The sequence below is a fragment of the Amphiura filiformis genome, chromosome 18, assembly GCF_039555335.1.
Source record: "Amphiura filiformis chromosome 18, Afil_fr2py, whole genome shotgun sequence".
Lineage (NCBI taxonomy): Eukaryota > Metazoa > Echinodermata > Ophiuroidea > Amphilepidida > Amphiuridae > Amphiura > Amphiura filiformis.
Window position 1 is genome coordinate 34,155,878 of NC_092645.1, and position 18,636 is coordinate 34,174,513.

The 18,636-nt window shown below is 35.4% G+C and overlaps 2 protein-coding genes across 5 annotated transcripts in view; one reads left to right on the forward strand and one right to left on the reverse strand.

The window, feature by feature from the left end:
* The window catches only part of LOC140140146 (carboxyl-terminal PDZ ligand of neuronal nitric oxide synthase protein-like), a 372,750-nt gene that overhangs the window by 233,161 nt on the left and 120,953 nt on the right, over positions 1 to 18,636 (reverse strand). The gene's annotated exons all lie outside the window — the stretch shown is intronic.
* LOC140140145 (GTP-binding nuclear protein Ran-like) lies at positions 2,817 to 18,192 on the forward strand. Its single transcript, XM_072161999.1, has 8 exons — positions 2,817 to 3,022; positions 4,127 to 4,153; positions 11,483 to 11,510; positions 13,110 to 13,194; positions 14,060 to 14,185; positions 14,746 to 14,933; positions 15,554 to 15,724; positions 16,574 to 18,192. The coding sequence occupies exons 2-8, from the start codon at positions 4,134 to 4,136 to the stop codon at positions 16,616 to 16,618; spliced, it is 663 nt and encodes a 220-aa protein (XP_072018100.1). The 5' UTR covers positions 2,817 to 3,022; positions 4,127 to 4,133; the 3' UTR covers positions 16,619 to 18,192.

The following is an 18,636-nucleotide window of genomic DNA, read 5'->3' on the forward strand; positions in this document are numbered from 1 at the left end:
ATGTAGAAGAGTGAATTTTCATTCTTTCAAGAGTGAGAGAGAAACAAAGGACAACCCATTTTTGAGTGAAAAACACTTTAAAATGAAAGAAAATACATTTTCTTTAGGCAATATTCCCTCTTTTGAATGTATAGTAGTATACAGACTACTTTTTTTCAATCCTTTTAGAGTGAAATTTTTCCACTCAAAAAGGGGTTGTCCTCCGTTTCACTCTCTCGCTCTTTTTTGCACTCTTTCCACTCGGTATACATTTTAGAGAGTATTTTATATCAAAATTCTTCACAAAAGAATTTGCCATAAAATTTGTATTATATCACAAGTTTCAAAAAATTGTACTCAGAATGCAATTTGGTGCACTGTGCTCTCAGGTCCCACAAAAAATACTGTGCGAACGTTGCTTTCCGATTCATTAATCACTTTAGGATAATTTCCCAGGGAAGGGATCAGTACTGTAGTATGATTTGGTAACATAAATAAACAAATTAATTAAATTAATTAAGTCAGCAGTAAGATATGCTTTAAATTTAAAATACACTTAAATGAAGTGGAATTTGGTAATATTAATATTGTTAAAATGTGTGCAGAACACCTAGTTTACTAGGAAATAAATAATGAGATCTCAAGCAAAATGTTCCCTTTGTTAATTTGACTAATCAAAAGCTATCTGAATCCAATCAGCATTGAAGTTATCAACATAAGTTTCTTAAGGAAGGGGTATGAGCGTTTGGACGGTAGGTATTGTGGGACATTAGAGCACATCAGACATATCGAATGGTATTCTGAATACGAAGAATGTCCTTCCGATATCAATTAATTTTGATTTTTTGAAATTCGCAATGTAATACACATTTTATGGCAAATAATTAAAAATTGATATTTTTGATATTTAACAGTACTCAAAGTAAATTTTATAAATCTGATGATTTATACTTAAAGTGTATGTAGGTGGGATGAAAAGCCGACGATCAATTAAAATTTTGAGATATGGATTTTTTCCCCAAAACACCAAAAAAAATTAGGTCTTTTGGGAAAAAAATCCATATCTTCAATATGAAAGGTCAAAATTTTCAATTGATCGTCGGCTTTTCCTCCCAGCTACATACACTTTAAGAATATATCAATAGATTTATAAAATTTACTTCGAGGACTGTTATTATATCAAAAATGTGAAAATATCAAATTTTAATAATTTGTCATAAAATTTGTATTATATCGTGAATTTCAAAAAATGAAAATTATTTGATATCAGAAAGACATTCTTCGTATTCAGAATGCAATTAGATATGTCTGATGTGCTCTTATGTCCCACAAAAAATACTGTCGAAATGCTCAAAACGCTCATTCCAGATCCCTTAATCTATCACAGGATTTATGTCATATGTATGGACTGTTATTATTAAACGCATGCATGAATCATACTTCTTTCTCTAGGATCCACAACATGCTCATCTATCAGGGGCACAGTTCTTTAACTCCAATCATTTGCACATTCATTGCATGACCTTTGAAATTTTGAGTACAAAAACTCATACTCTGCAACTTGAGGTCAAATTTTGCACTATGATTGTTTGATTGAGTTTATTGATCTATGCCATTGAGATGAGGCCATTGTGGTCCGTAGTGTTTGCATTGACCAGTTTTGACCAGTTTTAACTTCTGCAGAAAATATATAAAAGTATTATGATGTCATTATGTAGAATTTTTCAGCTCACTATTGCACCACAGATTGCATACTACTTTCGACCATCTTGAAATTCACCATCATGTTTTGGCTGTTTTCCCACCACTGAAACAAATTGTGATAAATTTTAAATTTTCTCCACTTGTCAAAAAGTGGCTAAAAAAATGCCAAAAAGTGGGGGAACACGTCTCCCCTGCCCCCCCCCCTGGATTGACGCCCACGTATGTGGGTCTTTGGCAGCTATTGGCAGAAAGCTTTCATTATTAGAACACTGTACTGTATGGATACATGGTAGTGGGTTTTAAAAGGTCATTCCCCTTTTATGTGTATATTTCCCAGATTGCACAACAAGTTGAAATAATAAATACAAATAGATAACCAAGAATAATAAATAAATAAAAAATAAATAAATAAATAAATAAATAAATAAATAAATAAATAAAAAAATAAAAAAATAAAAAAATAAAAAAATAAAAAAATAAAAAATAAAAAATAAATAAATAAATAAATAAATAAATAAATAAATAAATAGATAAATAGATAAATAGATAAATAGATAAATAGATAAATTGATAAATTGATAAATTAATTAATTAATTAATTAATATAAATTAATTAAAAATATTAATTAATTACATAAATAAACACCTCAATAAACAAATGCGTAAAGTAAATAAACAAACGGGCAAACAGAAACACTGAATCAAAGGTCATCTAGGGACCCAGAGTATGTGGCAATATATTTATATCCGTAATGTTTGTTTGAAATTTCTAAATTAACCTTTAAAATGCAGGAGAGACAGAAGGAGTAGTTAAATCAATAGAAACAAAGGCCTAAATATAAAACAAAACAAACAAACAAGCTGCAACAGTAAAACATCAAACCACAGCATATGTGCTATTTTGCATGATGCATTTTTACACCAAAATGAACAATATTAGAGGTTGGCCATTAAAAAATCAAAAATTTTGTGCTTCTGAATGCCCTATAAATAGCATCATTCGTGCCTTTCAGGTTATGTTGATTCAAGCAAAAGGATTTCCCCTCTGTTAAACCGGTTTAAACCAGGTGTACCAGGACCAATCAAGTATAAATGATCATGATGATGGCATTCATTGCAGTGGCATTCATTGCAGGAACAATCGGTGGTACAGATGTATGTGAGAAAAGTGAAAAATAATCTATACTAGCATCTGGTGTAATATTTTACACAGAAATTTCAGAAAACCATTGATTCATCGGACTTACTGATCCAAGAACCGCTGAATTAACTTATTCAGAGAAAATAAACCTGGGGAGTGCAGTTGAATGTTTTAACCTTTCTACTTCTTGAATTAAAGGTAGGTGGTCAGATTTTTTCGTATAGTGTTTTGTACCTCACATTGAGGCCTGCACCAAAATAATCCAATTCCCAACTTTTGAGGTAAATTGCATTAGCTGTTCTGAGAGTTAACAAGAATGTCTTTAAAAAGACAATGCCATGGATGAAGTCATGTTTCATAATTTTGCATTGCAAGTACTTGGAATGCTAGTAAATTTGAATGTTTGGCACAACTAACCGGACCGGGTGCGAAATATTGGCATTTATTGGTAAATACCACCAATGACATGCTAGGAAATACTCAAAAGCTCAATTAAAAAATGTGTGCTAAATAGGTCTACATTAAATTCATACTTGTAACAAACGGCTCAATTGAAATCACATCCTCTCAGTTTTACAACAATCCAACAATCTATATTCAGACAACCTTAAGAATGTTTGCTGCTTATTAGGGGATTTCATATCAACCCAAGTTTCATGACAATCCAACTTAACTATCTATTATCAGTAACTGTTAACCTTGATAAGAATCACAATGGCCCACAGGACGGTACGTGTGGAATACCACAATTGGGGATGAGATTATCACTTAAGGTCTACATGTAAACAGAATAAAATTCAAGGGAGCATGGGCGTGATATCGAATATAGCGAGCTGGTCAGGAATTTTTTAGACCAAAACTTACCCTCAAGATGAATAATTTAACAACCAATGAAAACTGATGGAAATTTAAATGTTCTTCTTTTGATTTGCTCTTTTGTTTTGTTCAGAATCAGAAATGAGATTTAGGTCTAAAAATACTTGTTTATGGATAGATTTCTGAAGTTCATATCACTGCAAAACAATTTTTTGCTGAATGTTGTGGTCACATGACACAGTCTCTTCCGCAGAAACATAGCACATCTAGATTGTTGTTGCGACTGCATGATCGTGCAATGTTATGAAAATAATGAAATGGCACAATTTTTTGTGAAAATTATGAATGGGACTGTACTGAATGATAAATGATTTTTCAAAAAGCCATATTTAAATTAAAAGAGTAAATTGATGCATAACAATAACATACATGAAAAGTTGCTGAATTAGTACTTTTTATTATTATTTTTTTCTTATTTCCTTTCAGATAAAATATGGCTGCAGCACCACAACAGCAAGTAGCAGGGCCGTAGCAAGGTATGAAATAGTGGGGCGGCCATATGGCGGGGGTCTGGGGGCGGCTGAGGCCCCTAGCGGGGTCAAGGGGCAGAGCCCCTTGTCAGGGGTCAGGGGCGAAGCCGCCTGAAACTCTCGCATTTTGAGGTACACAATGTGCGTAAAACCCGTATGTGAATTGAAACTACTCACATCATTTGTATGAATGTAAATGTACATAAAGTGCTAAAAACTAGTTTTAGGGGTATCAAAACTTGTATCGCTTTTTACTGCCATATGGTCAAAAATTGGCCTATTTCATTTGGATGTTTTTAACCTAAACGCAAGAACTACACACATATAATATAAGCATGGCTATATCGTATGTCAAATTTACTTCTATTAATCATGTTAATAATGCTAATAATCGTAAAAATATGTACCCTTTTCACTCCAACTTGAAAGTTCGATGACGTCCTATAAACGAAATTAGCTTTTAGAGTTAGGAGGCTGATCCTCCCTATCTCCCTCTGCTCTGTCTCTCCCTCCCTCCTTCCCCTATACTCCTCCGTCGGAAAGAGTGAAACTGAAGTGTGACTACTGAAATGTTGAAAATTCCACATATTATTAATATATATTGACCGCACCATTACGAAAGGACTTTTGTTTACAGGACGTCATGGAACTTTTGGTTTTTTTCTTATTATGTCAGGGCTTTGCAATAAATTACGTGTAGGCCTACCCTGTGTGTTTCTTTGCCCCCTCCCCCATATAACTGTTGCAACACCACTTAGACATCTATACTAGTTCATTCTGCATGGTCAGTGGCGGTACATGCCGGGTGTTTCCGCTTACATGATCTAGAACAGCTTACAAATTGACACAAGTTATAATGTACGAAAGAAAGATTACAACCCGAAGCTAGGTTTACATAATAAAATTTACATATTTAAAAAAAAAGTAAACATGGTAAAAATAAAACTTTACATGATCCCACCATCCGCCCACCAATTAACATGATTATGGCAATTAAAATCTCAAACATCATACCCCTCCCCTCACGCACGTGAGGCAGATGGAATTATGGACTATAATAAGCCTATCCAACACGATTAGGATGAAAGACAACATTAAAATAGATAGAACAAATTCACAAAATGATAGCTGCTGATGCTCCAATGCCCAAATGCGCAAAAAGAGAAGTGGCAAGGGTGAAAGAGAGTGCCCAAACAATTGCCGTGCCAGAGAGGGCATGCCGGATACGTATGATGATGCAGCAAAGAGCAAATGATGCGCTTATATGCATCCTGATATGCATGACGCCCTTTATATCCTTATTGTCTATTTGTAGTGTTGTTTTCCATCACATAATGAAAGTTATGCTCATTGTATTTCAATATGTATTTCTTTTGCTGTACAACAAGTTTTGCTTTTTTAAGTCACCTTTGTATAATATTTGTGTAATTTGCTTTGTTTCCTTTAATATCTTGTTTATGAACGCACCGCCGGATTGGCGTGTGCCACTGTTACAAAAGTGTATGTTCTAATAAATAAATAAATAAATATGATTGCAATGACAAACATCCGTGTGCTAATCAAAGGAACAAGTTGGCTTTTCTTGTACTTTGATGTAGCTAACACAAATTAATATTAATGTGGCAGTACAAAACAAAGTTATATAGGCCTATGTTTTTTAATAAAAGACATAATTTAATTAATTATACTCATTGTAAATACTATCTCGGCTGTTTCGCCTGTTGAATACATGAGTATAGTTTTTAAAATAAGCCTTTACTGAAGACACGCCATGAGGCTCAAGAAACCCCAAGAAACCTCATCCATCAGACTTGAATCTTAACTATGTCCGTGGTCTTGAATTTACCAAATATGTGCATGCGATGGTCAGCTTTTTTTTCTTCTTACTCATGGCGACATTGATTAGATCCAGTTTGTCTGTTTTCTCTTTATGGATGTGCAATGTCATAATATAATTAAGCCGGTCCTGTCTCATAGTCCCCCTCAGGTATGTCTTCACCCTTCGTAATGAACTGAACATCGTTCGCTTGTTGCGTTGGTTGCTGGCATAACTAGAATTAACTTAAGAAGAGTGACAGCGTTTGAGATAAGGGCCTTCTGTCCAGGAGACAAATCATGAGTCACATACGATCGGATTTCTTCAAGCGTGATATCCTTCTTCCCTTGACACTGTTCTTTAAGGATGTTCAAGTGCAGTCGGAGGTACTTTCTGAGTCAAAATCAGAACCGTAAAATGCGGTTACCTCTTTGAGTAGGGATTCAAAATCATTGCCATTCACGGCATACAGCAGTAGATCCTGCAACTTCCGATACTGTCTGTACCCAGGTTGATTAAAACGGTCTTGAATGCAACTTGTAATGTTGTCTATGGCATCGACGTACATAAAGCGATAATGGTCTTCAGCAGTTGATGGGTGAAAGGCGATGCATCGCCTGTCTCCAGACGTCGTGGACGCTTTCTGGGCCTAGGAACTGTTGGATCCTCCAGCTGAAGGCTTGCTGCGTCAGCCGTAACACTCTCCCAAAATCTGCCGAATTTGTCACGAATTCCAATAATGGCTGTTACCGTCATTTCTGCCACTTTTTGCCCTTCCGTTGCGGACATTGTAGCTGATTGCAGTGTTTTGCTCAAATTGTCGCTATGAGTCAGAATGAGTTCGCCTAGTCTAATCCCGTAGTAAAAATCAAACGTATTCATATGTGCTACTACTCCTCTGATCTTTGTCTTCATTGATGAATCTTGATTTTCATCATCAAGGCATTTCTCAAACGTTGCTGATAGTGCTTGATAGTTCTCTATAATTCCACTTAGCGCGGTCGCCTTTACTGTCCACCTTGTGAAGCACATTTTTGACAAATTAGGCGCAGAGGATTCGTGCACGTCATCAATTTCATCGGCGGAGTCATCCGCGTCCTGTTCGTCGTCCTCTGAAACTAACGTTGACATTCTTCCAACCTGCTTAACTTCAGCAAACATAGCGCTACGTTTAGGCGAGTTCTTGACCAACTTTATAATTTCATTGCTAGTATCAAGAGCATCCCTAACAACTTTGATATTCTTAATTGTATCTGAGCATGCCAAATTTAGGGCATGAGCGTAGCAATGTGTGTAGATGGCTCTATAGGCTCTTCATCTTGTATCTGCTTTGCAACGCCGCGATGGACTCCTGACATCGACGCTGCCCCATCGTAACACTGGCCTCTCATTTTGTGTGTTGAAATGTTCATCCTGAGCAGCACATCCTTAATTACATTAATTATGGACTCAGCGCTAGTGGACGTAACGTGATAGAGACCTATGAAATCCTCATGAATCTGAAGATCATCATCTACCCATCTTATACATATAACAACCTGTTCTTTACTGCTGACGTCAGGGGTCTCATCTACCATTATCGTATAGAAAGGAGTGTTCTGTATGGAAGCGGAAATGTCACGTAGAACCTGTGCATTTAAAGAAATATAAATGAACGATGGGTTAATTGCATTATTTGCATGGGTTAGTTTAAATGGTCATGGATATTTTGTCCGTTATTTTAAGTTTTATCAAGTAAATTATGATATTCCAGCAATATGTACACAGCGAGTAAATAATTAGACCTATTATTTAATTATACATGATATACAACGTTTAATCATGCTCCCTCTCGCTCTTTCTTTGCTAACAAATCTGAACATGATGATATACTGATTATAACATTTTTTTTGCACAAGAGATTGGAAATTTGGAATGCGATAGACATTGGACATATTTATTATTTTATTATGCCTACTTCGTGTTAGTTATACCTTAAGGGTAGACAAGATATTGTTGGTCGAAGCAGCCAAAAGATTTTCATTATCTTATTTCTAAATCAATTATTATTGAAAAATAATACTAGTAATTATAGGCCTACATATGTTTTGCAAAAGTTCACAAATCATATACTTTGAAAACTTGCTTGATTTATTGTTGTTAATGAGTTATGTACGTTTTACTAAAGTGTTGTTGTTTCAACCTATACAATATAACTCAAGAACTACAGGACCTATACTAAAGTGTATCTGTGATATTTGAATTCTTCTACACACTAGCTATGAAATGATCAATGCAATTTTGACAAAGTTCACTACCACTGCAAGATGCTGTGAACTACCAAATCGCAACAGTTTGAAATAGTTGCTAACCTTGAGTGCCATGACTTTGAGCATTTCGTTTTGCATCTCTGCTGAAGTGTACTTGCTCTGCTTTCTCTGCAGCCACGACGTCATCCTGGTATCATCCTCACCTCGAAGTTTAAACAACTGTATGAAGTTTGAATTATCCTCATTACCATCACCTCTCATGGGCAGGGCTTGTCTAGCCAAAAATCGCAGATTTGAGAGCAGTTTGAGGAAACACTGTCGATTTGCTTCTTTCTCTGTGGCATGTTTGTGTGAAAGTGTCTCGCCAATATCACTTGTGGTTTGTGGAAGTGTTACTACTTTCAAGACTGCATCCGTGTGATAGCCAGTGCCCTCTTTGTTACCAAATTTTATTGTGGCATCTTTCCAGTTATGAAATCCTTTGGTTATAAAGTTGCTTTCGGCAGTTGGAGCATAAAGTTTCTTTTCTTTGTATGCTTTTCCCAAGCATGGGAAACAGAAGGCCAGGTCCCTGTCCTCATCGTAGTGAATCCACGGCCATTTCTCGAACCAGCTTCTTTGAAATGACCTGTTAACTGGTCTTGTTATTCCAAAACTCCTATTTGGAAAAGGAAATTGTAGCGGTTGATGTGCAGATTGCCCTAGCCAGAGTAATTCCGCAGACTTTTCACCAAATGCTGGCGGTGGCATCGTAAAACGCTATCAAATCGTTTCTAGAGAAATAAAACACAGACATGAAGTTAACCAATAAACCAAACTTGCCCCAAAGACTTATGCATCATTAAGGGCTCAGTGCAGTGTTGACACAGAATTATATAGGCCCCCCTATATAAAAAACAAACAAAAACAAAACAAAAAACAGTAACATTTCACAATTTTTGAGAGAAATATTCTTCTTTCGATGATGAAAGTGGTTTTCTTTCAATTGTGGCAACAACATTCTCATTCATGTCATTGGCGATCACTTTAAACTTCTATTTGAGAAAATAAAGTACAGGTTAAAATCCTTGTAATATTTTTTTACTTGTGGTAAATGTCTTGTACAGCTCTCCGTAATTGAGTTTTCTCCAAGGGGAACTTTAACTTAGAAGGACATTCAAAATATATCTTGGTAATGTCAAATTTGACAGCTTCATCTTATGGTCTGACCCATCAGTGTCAAAGACGTAAAATAAATTCCACGTGGGTTTCATAGACCATGCTTGCTTCAGGTCTAACATTTACTGAAAGTGACAACAACATTTCTTATTATTCTTGAACTTATTACATTATTAAAATAAAATTAATGAACTAAAAAAAAAATTACCTTAAGCTTTTATCAATTTATTTGAATACTGAGAAATAAAACTTTCAAACTTACCCTTCAAATGGTAATTTTGGACAATCTTTACGTGGCTGACGTGAAAGCATTACATGTCTGTTGAGATGAAAATGCCTCTCTTCTTGATAATTACAGCTTGTCATACATGATGTCATTTGTATGGAAACTTATATTGGACACATCGTACCTACATTTCAGAAACCATTACAAGTAGGTCTACATGTATAATATTTATAAGACCATGTATTGTATTTGAAATTTAAACAGGTTTGCATTTTTAAAAATATGTTGACGGATTTTATAGGCCTATGTACTAAAGTAGGCCTCTACAGCCTTAATAGGGCTTATAATATGCTTACATTGAACTGGGTAAGTATAGGCCTACATCAATTAATTAATAAATATTCATTCAAAGTGTTTATTACGAATTTTAATTGTTGGTATATTTTAGTGACATTAACAAAATATTGAAATAAATGTAAAAAGAAAGATAAAATACTTACCTTTTCAGAGTATTGAAGTTTTGTAGGACAAAACACTACAAGAACCCAACCACATTTTTAAATGTTGTCACAAATAGAAAGTTATTGTAAAATATGTGTTTTTGCCAACATAGGCCTACTGTACAATATTTTGTCAACACTTCAGATATCATTATTTTAGTCTAAGAATGTTTCCGTTTAATGTTTTCAATTTTTTGAATGCTATTAAAACGTTTTGTACTCTCATACCCTTTATATAACCTAACGTTTGAACGTATTGAGAATCCATATATACATTTCAACATGAAATAGCGCCTATACTTTTAAATAACAGATTTTTACATTTAGAAATTTTTATTTTGGACAAACAAAGGATTGTTTGAAAGTATGTTTGTTAACATCAATGAAAATGTGAAATGATTTTTTTCTTAAACCCACTTTTTTAATGCGCAAATACAATAAAGTTCAAATGCGCTAAACAGTAAAATATTACTGTCTGATATTGCGATTATTGTTAGCATAAACATAATAAAACCGATATTGAATGTTGGAATGATGTGGTGAAAATCGTTCATGTTTAAATATTTGTCTTGCCTGCAAGAGCTTTTTTCTTGCATGTAAGAAATTTGAAAGTAGGTCATCATACACAAAATGTATTGTGTTTAGTTTTCAAACACACAAGATAAAGCTTTTGCATGCACACAGTACAAAATGCAAACACACAAGAAAATTATTCTTGCATTCAAGAAAAAAATTCATGCATGAAAGATTTTTTTGTATTTCCAAAATTCTTTGGAAGGTTTCTCCTTTATTTTATTAGCAATATAAATCGGGTAATTTCAATGAAATGAGACTGAAGAAATTAATTAAAACACAAATTGCATATTCATGCATAATAACACTAAAAATAGGTTAGCCAAAGTTTTTATATTAGGGGAAATTAATTTTTCTTCCAATGATTATTTACCTGGGGGGTTCTGGGTGAGGGTCAAGGATTTGTATAGTTCAGGGTTAAGCCTGTACGGTTTTTTTTAATGAATGGTTAGGACAAAAAATAAAACAATTATAATTATTGATAGGAGCGGCACGGGCCAGCCTGAAAATGAAGAAATCGACTAGACATGGAGTCTAGTGAGGTGTCCCTAAACTATAATAGTCTATAATCTGATGACTATTTCTCATTGATATTTGGTTGCAAATATTTTCTTCTCGGGTGGCAAGGATGAGAGGCTGGTACCGTGCAGTGCACCCCCCAAAAATATTTTAAAAAAAAAAAAAAAAAAAAATCAAAAAATCAATTTTTTTTTTTTTTTTTTTTTTTTTTTTTTTTTTTTTTTAAAAAGTGGGCGGCCATGGCCTTCCGCCTGCCATTGCGACGGCCCTGGCAAGTAGAATGTGTAGCAGAATTTAAAGTAAGAAATCACTGGTAAAACAAGCACAATTGAACACTTTGCGGTGACTTTGGTGCTTGGGCATACATGTACTGTAACAGATTAATTGACTGATTAAAAAGGGTCAAAATTCACACATTGTTCAGAATTTTCTAATTTATCATGAAAAGACAAATAATTTGGGACCATTTTCAACAAAATTTGAGCATTTTTCTGTTTTGCTACTTGTGGTGCCAAAATTAGACCTATGTTCTATGACGTCACATGTAACTATCTTTTTGCTCATAACTCCATTTAATCATACATCATAGAAATGACAAACTATACTTTTTTGCTTGGCTACAAGCCAAGCAATATTATCATTCGTTTGCGACCTCGACCTTTGACCTGAAGTAGGAAACTAGTCTTGTTAACATGCATTGCTTCATCCTCAGTAAAACAATGTTGTAGGATAATGCTCAAAATTTAAGTTGTGGGTTTGCAGGAGGCTAAAGAGTAGCCTCACTCCCCCATGACTCAATTCATTTAGCTATATATTCAGCAGTGAACTCTTTGACTTGACCATGTTAACCCAGGGATTAAATAGCAACCTCCCAGATAACCTTATTTCCCTCATAAAGCAGTGCTCAGTAGTGATTGTTTTTTGACCTGGAGGATGATGAGTTTTAATGACTGTTGACAGGTGTAACATGGAACTTGCTTCGGTTTCCAAGATAAATTTAACCAAATTATTATATTGTCCTTGGACATGGAACAATTGACCAAGAACAATTTTGGTGGTTAATGAACTTTCGCATCACAGTATACATGGTATTAGAGAGTGTAATATCACAGTCTATTCATGTGTTTTACTTCCATGGACTATGTCAGTCATGTTTGACATTTGGGAGAATGGATAGCTACTGTTTTATAGGTAGGTGGGTATTTAGGTTGTGGGTTGGTAGTCTATGTTTATAGGTAGGTATATATGGCCTATATAAGGTAACAAGGCATAGGTCAGGTACTCCTAGATGGTAGTTGCTGTTGGAGCAGGTGTGTAAAGGGCCAGTGCTGACTTGGACTGATTGGATCAGATCGTTTCATATAACCGAGTATAGGCCAACTGCAATATGAGTTCTTGTAGTGTAGTATGTTCTTTGTATTTATTTTTTGATATATTTCATTCAGTTTGGGTATTCCAAGGCCAAGCTCTCCCTTTTAAAGGGATTTTTATTCTGAATCCTTATGACTAGAGGAATACATTGGTTTTGTTTTTAACCAAGCCGGAGCAATTATGAACTTGACCTCTGTGTAAAAGTTCAACGACCTTTTCCCGCAAAATAAGGGAGCTGTTGAAATGCCACCATATATATATGTATAGCCTATATTATCAGTGCTATAAGTACTGTATCTCTGCCAAATACAGCAAATTTAACATGATTTGCACGATTGTTATAGGAATTTATTGGACTAAAACTGAGACCTGGTACCAAAGCTGTTATAGTGTTAATTTCACTATTGGACAAAACTGATGTGACATTCCTTCAATTTTATTACTGAGCCCAACTTGCATGTTTTTGTCCTAATGCTGTTCTGGATTTTATTATCTGAAACAAATTCTGTATTTTGTATTCTATACAGTTGGTGTTAGTAGGAGACGGAGGTACCGGTAAAACTACATTTGTAAAGCGTCATTTAACAGGAGAATTTGAGAAGGTATATAAAGGTAAGTTGTGTTGTTTTTGCATTAAAATTATAATCCCAGTAAATATATTCCTGGTCAATTCAACAACAGGCTTCAACACTACCCCATCAGAATTAAAAGGGCATTTTGTGATCCACAGCATAATCCCCCACTTTTATATCACTGGAAACCTCTGGCTACATAATGTTCAAAAAATTTCTTGCAGATAAATTTGTTTAGCAAAGATATTGTGAAATTTGAACACATTGTCTATAGAGCAGTTTAATACACATAATCATGCATAACTCGCAAAAGCAAAATTGGGATCAACTGAAATTTTAGGAATAAGCTTTTTTCGTAGATATCTACTGAAAAATGTCATAAAAAGAGGATGCAAGGATCATGAAATACTCCTTTAATTTCACTCAAAATGTTGTACCAACCAACAGACAGTCTCGGATCCGTCTGTAGTCCTTGCTGCTATTTCCTGTGGTGGTGGCCGATCAAAAATTGGTTGGGGAATTGGGGCCTATTTTTACTATCAAATCTGACTTAAAAATAAGGAAACAAAATCTATGAATATAATAGGCATGTTGCCAGAGGTGTAGCCAACATTTTTGGTTTGGAAGGTGCAAAATAAAAAAATTTGGGGCAAAAACAAAAAAAAATTCCTGGTTGCATCATTTTTTTTTGTATTTCACAGACACTATTTTGGCCCATAATCTGGTTAAATTTTGATGGAAAACAGGCTCCTTGACCCTTTTCTTTTCCTTTGCCTTCCAATTTTCTCTCTCATTTTTGTCTGAGGGGCACTTTTCTCTGTCAATTTTTGTCAGGGGGGGGAACACTCTCAATGTCAGTGATCGGTGTTGATATCATCACTGTGCTTGTTATTGTCTATTTCCAGCAACACTTGGTGCAGAAATACATCCACTTGTATTTTACACAAACAGAGGACCCATCAAATTTGATGTATGGGACACAGCAGGTCAGGAAAAGTTTGGCGGTCTTAGAGATGGCTACTACATTCAAGGTAAGATCCGTGGAAAATCACCTTACTGGTTTCTCTTAGACCCTGTTCACATTAGAACATTTTCTTCTTTCAACGAACCTTGAACGAATATTAAAAATTGTTTTTTCCCAATGTGTACGCACTTTTCTTCTTTCGACAAAGATTAAAATTACTTCGTTCAACGAAGCTAAAAAGGTTGTTTCGACGAAGGAATACTTCGTTCGCGAAGCAAATTTTGTAATGTGTACGCTTGCTTCGTTCGACGAAGGAAAGTGATCATGTGACAAGTGATCTTCGCCGGCTTTAATAATAGCCGGGTGTTAATAGCTTCGTTTGAGCTTCGTTAATTTTTATGAAATGTGTACAGTGCATGTCTTCGTTCAATCTTCGTTCAGCGTAATGTGTACGCATGCTTAATTAGTTAATCAAGATTAACTTATCTTCGTCGAATGAAGAAATCTTCCAATGTGAACAGGGTCCTAGACAAAACTTAATTCTGTCAAGTTAGGCCTAAAAAAATTGTTTGATTGGCTTTATTTCAGAAGCATAATAAATGATTTGAACCATCTTGTTTCTTTCAGGAAAATGTGCCATTATTATGTTTGATGTAACATCAAAAGTCACATACAAAAATGTACCCAACTGGCATCGTGATTTGGTGAGAGTATGCGAGAATGTACCCATCGTTCTGTGTGGAAACAAAGTTGACATCAAAGACCGTAAAGTGAAAGGAAAGAACATCACCTTCCACAGGAAAAAGAATCTCCAGGTAAAGCACAATTTCCCAATTCAAGAACGCGGTGGTAGCAATTCCATGAAATGGGTGTTTTTTAAGCCATGGAAAGTTGCAATTTTGGCTTAGACCATTAGGCTGTTAATGAATTTCTTGAATAAATCATTCAAATTAGCCATACATACTTTATCATGTTTATATAGGCCTCCTTTGAGGCTGTATATATATATTTTCTAATGGGGGGCATAGAACTCTTTCCCCCTGTTGCCCCCCCCCCCCCCAGTAAAAACACAAAATTACGAAAATTTCCACTTTTTGTGGCAATTTTTTGTGCAAAATTGTTTGATTTTACCCCCTGAAATTCATTTTGCCCCCGAAAAAAATTCCTGGCGCCGCCACTGCATAAAACCACTTCCTCATTGTAGTAGGAAGAGAGCATTATGTTGGATGAGTTGAGATGAAGGCTAATTCATTGATAGTGTTAGCAAATGTTGCCTAAATTGCTCTTTATAATTTCAACTGTTGAGGAATTTTAAAACTTGTTACAAAACATGGGTTCAGAGGTACTTCAGACATTTACATTTATTGTGTGATTCAAAGACAATCTGCAAGTTTATACTATTAGTAATAAATTTGTCTCTTTTTCTTGCACACAGTATTACGACATCAGTGCAAAAAGCAACTACAACTTTGAGAAGCCATTCCTGTGGCTAGCAAGGAATCTTACGGGAGATCAAAACCTGGAATTTGTTGAAATGCCAGCTCTGGCACCACCAGAGGCGGAAGTGCCTGCTGAACTGGCACAACAACATCAGGCAGAATTACAAGTAAGTGTGGGGTGTGGGGGGTGTAACCCAAAGAGTTTGTTATAAATTGTAGTAATTCCCTGTGTTTTGGGACATGAGCGAGCAATGCTCCAGACTCAGAAATTTGACAAGAATCTATTCTCATAGAGATTCTCCAAATTGATTTGTGTGAATCTAAAGATTCTTGCAGATTGTTTGCATCTACTCAATAAGTAAATGGGGATAATCTACACGTTAGGGTTTCGCGCCAAGGCGCTCACTGTGCGCGTAGTATATTCAACATCAAATTAAAAATATCCCTGATTCTAAAATATCAATGTTGTTCACATAAGTATGTAGAAAATAGGGTTGGGATTTTCGGGTAATTTTGTGCCCGGTACCCGTTTATTTTTCGGGTGGTACCAAATTAAAAAAAAAAAAAAAAAAGTTTTTTTTTTTTTTTAATACATTTTTTTTCAAAGTTTTTTTTCAAGGCAAAATATGAATGATCCTAGCATTTAGGTCTAGGTTCAGGACACTACAAAACCGGAAAAAAAAAAAAAATTTAAAAAAAATTTAAAAAAAAAAAAAATTAAAAAATAAAAAAAAATTATAATTTTTAAAAAAAAAAAAATGAAAATTGATAATTTGTATTCATGTCATAGTTTATTAATGATTTCAAAATTTTTTTTTTTTTTTTTAGGTCAACCATGAATAATCCTAGCATTTTTTTTTTTTTTTTTTTTTTTGGTATCCGGGCATGGAATTCCTGCCCGGTACTCGCTACCAGGCGGGACTCGAATTCCGGGACTCGGTCCCTACATTAGTAGAAAATAATACTGATTTTGAAGTAACCCTATTTGTATTATTCTCCTCCTTTGTTATTTACAGGCAGCAGCAAACATGGTACTACCAGACGATTATGAAGACTTTTAACTTTTAGTTATAGGTGTCTAGACGAATCCAACGAGCCAAGTGATGGTCAGAATGCATTTGGCAATTACTGGGTCCCCTCCAATTCCAAACAAAAATGGCATAGTGACTGTTGGGTGGATTACAATTGATAATAATCGATGTTATATTGTATTGTGTTGTAAACTTTCATCATTCTTTCGTACGTGTAACGGAGGTGATGGAATCTAATCCCTGCCAATGCCACATCATTTCATTCATTCATTTCATTCTATAAAGTTTCTCCATGTACTACGATCTGAAGCCAAAGTGGCAATGGCATCTGGCAGTAGAAAGTTGTCGAAATCCCCCAACAATTTTTGCACATAAGACAAGTAGGATGTTCTTTGCCTTCCAGGTCTTCTTTTAGCATGTAATGGGGTGTAGAGAGCATATCTTCTGCATGGTTCATCTTCCTGCATCCTCAGGATATGTCCCAGGAATCGTAGTTGTCGTGATCTGACAGAGTTGATAAGAGGCACAGTGTTGGTGATGGCATAGACCCTTTCATTACTAACATGGTCAGTGCGCTTGATGTTCAACATTATCCTGAACCACATCATTTCACATTTAAGGTGGGATAGAGCCCGAACGAAGATCCAGCTATGGCTGCCATTGAGTTAGCATTCATTCCCCATGATGGTTCCAATTGAAGATCATAGAATGCTTGCGATTTCCAAACACATGTTTCAAATGCCCATACATATATTCAAAATCACTATCATGTGACATGATTTTGAATAGATGCACAGGCATTTGAAACATACGTTTTGGAAATCGCAAGCTCTCTCACTATGGACCACAATAGCCTCATCCCAATGGCATAGTCCAATAACCTTAATTACATAATCATAGTGCAAAATTTGACCTCAAGTTGCAGAGTATGAGTTTTTGTACCCAAATTTTCAAAAGTCATTCAATGAATGTACAGATGTATTGGGGTTAAAGAACTGTGCCCTGATGGATGAGCATGTTGTGGATCCTAGTGTCTAATGAAGGTGTTCACTTATACTTGCACTCCTTTCTTTTACAAATGTTTATGCTATTGGTTAAAACACCCGTTGATCCACATGTTGAATTCAAAGAATATTGACATAGGGATTCACCCTTGCTTAGACAAATTCGCTGGTGTAATGCATGTTACAATATTACCTTTGTTAGGGCAACTGGCTCCCACGTTCTTTGTTATGAACTACTGATCAAAATGATCACAACACAAAGCCTATGACATATCATAATTCAAAATAGGTGTATGAGCCTGGGCTTGAACCAGTAACCAATGGATACTAACGTGCACTACGTCAGCGAATTGAATGTTTTATACACTCAAGTCTTCTCTGAGAGCACCACACATGTAAATTTTGTTCCGCTTAAATAAGGCGAAAAAAAGACTCATATAACACTGTGTATTGATATAGAATGGTGTGCACACTGTTGGACGCAATGCTTATGCTAGGTGTGCGTTGCGTAATGTGTAACTAGCGCAAGCTTATATGTGAAATTATGCGAGCGTGAGTTGGAACTTTATTGATGCGCGCAGTAAAAGCCAAATAATTTCCGCCTTAACCGAACAAACTTTAATATTACCATATTTCGTCAAATAGTCGCTCCCCCTCAAATAAACGCCCCCACCACTTTTTTCAACCAAGATGTTTCAAAAATTCCGATATTTCTATGCTATCTTGTGTAGTAAGCTTACCAAGTTGCTCACATGGTCGGTAATAGCAGCAATAAATGGCGAAAATCTGCATCAGAAACCCGGAAGTGAACCAAAAGTCAGTGTCAAAAGTTCATAGTTCGTCATTTTAGCGTGACTTTTAAGCTTACCTAATGATTTTAACTGGAATTGTCGTGCTAAAATGACCTCTAATAAACGCCCCCCCCTTGGGAAAATGTAACGCCCCCGGGGGCGTTTATTTGACGAAATACGGTATATAGCCTATATTGGATAGAAAATGTTTTCGGTAACTAAAATGTTGACTGCTGGCAGTGCTCAGCATGCG

Excerpts from the sequence above, each read along its gene's own strand:
- LOC140140145 (XM_072161999.1), top strand. The coding sequence starts at position 4,134 with ATGGCTGCAGCACCACAACA. Across the intron at positions 4,154-11,482 it reads ATGGCTGCAGCACCACAACA|GCAAGTAGAATGTGTAGCAG; the intron begins GCAAGTAGCAGG and ends GCGACGGCCCTG. Across the intron at positions 13,195-14,059 it reads ATTTGAGAAGGTATATAAAG|CAACACTTGGTGCAGAAATA; the intron begins GTAAGTTGTGTT and ends GTCTATTTCCAG.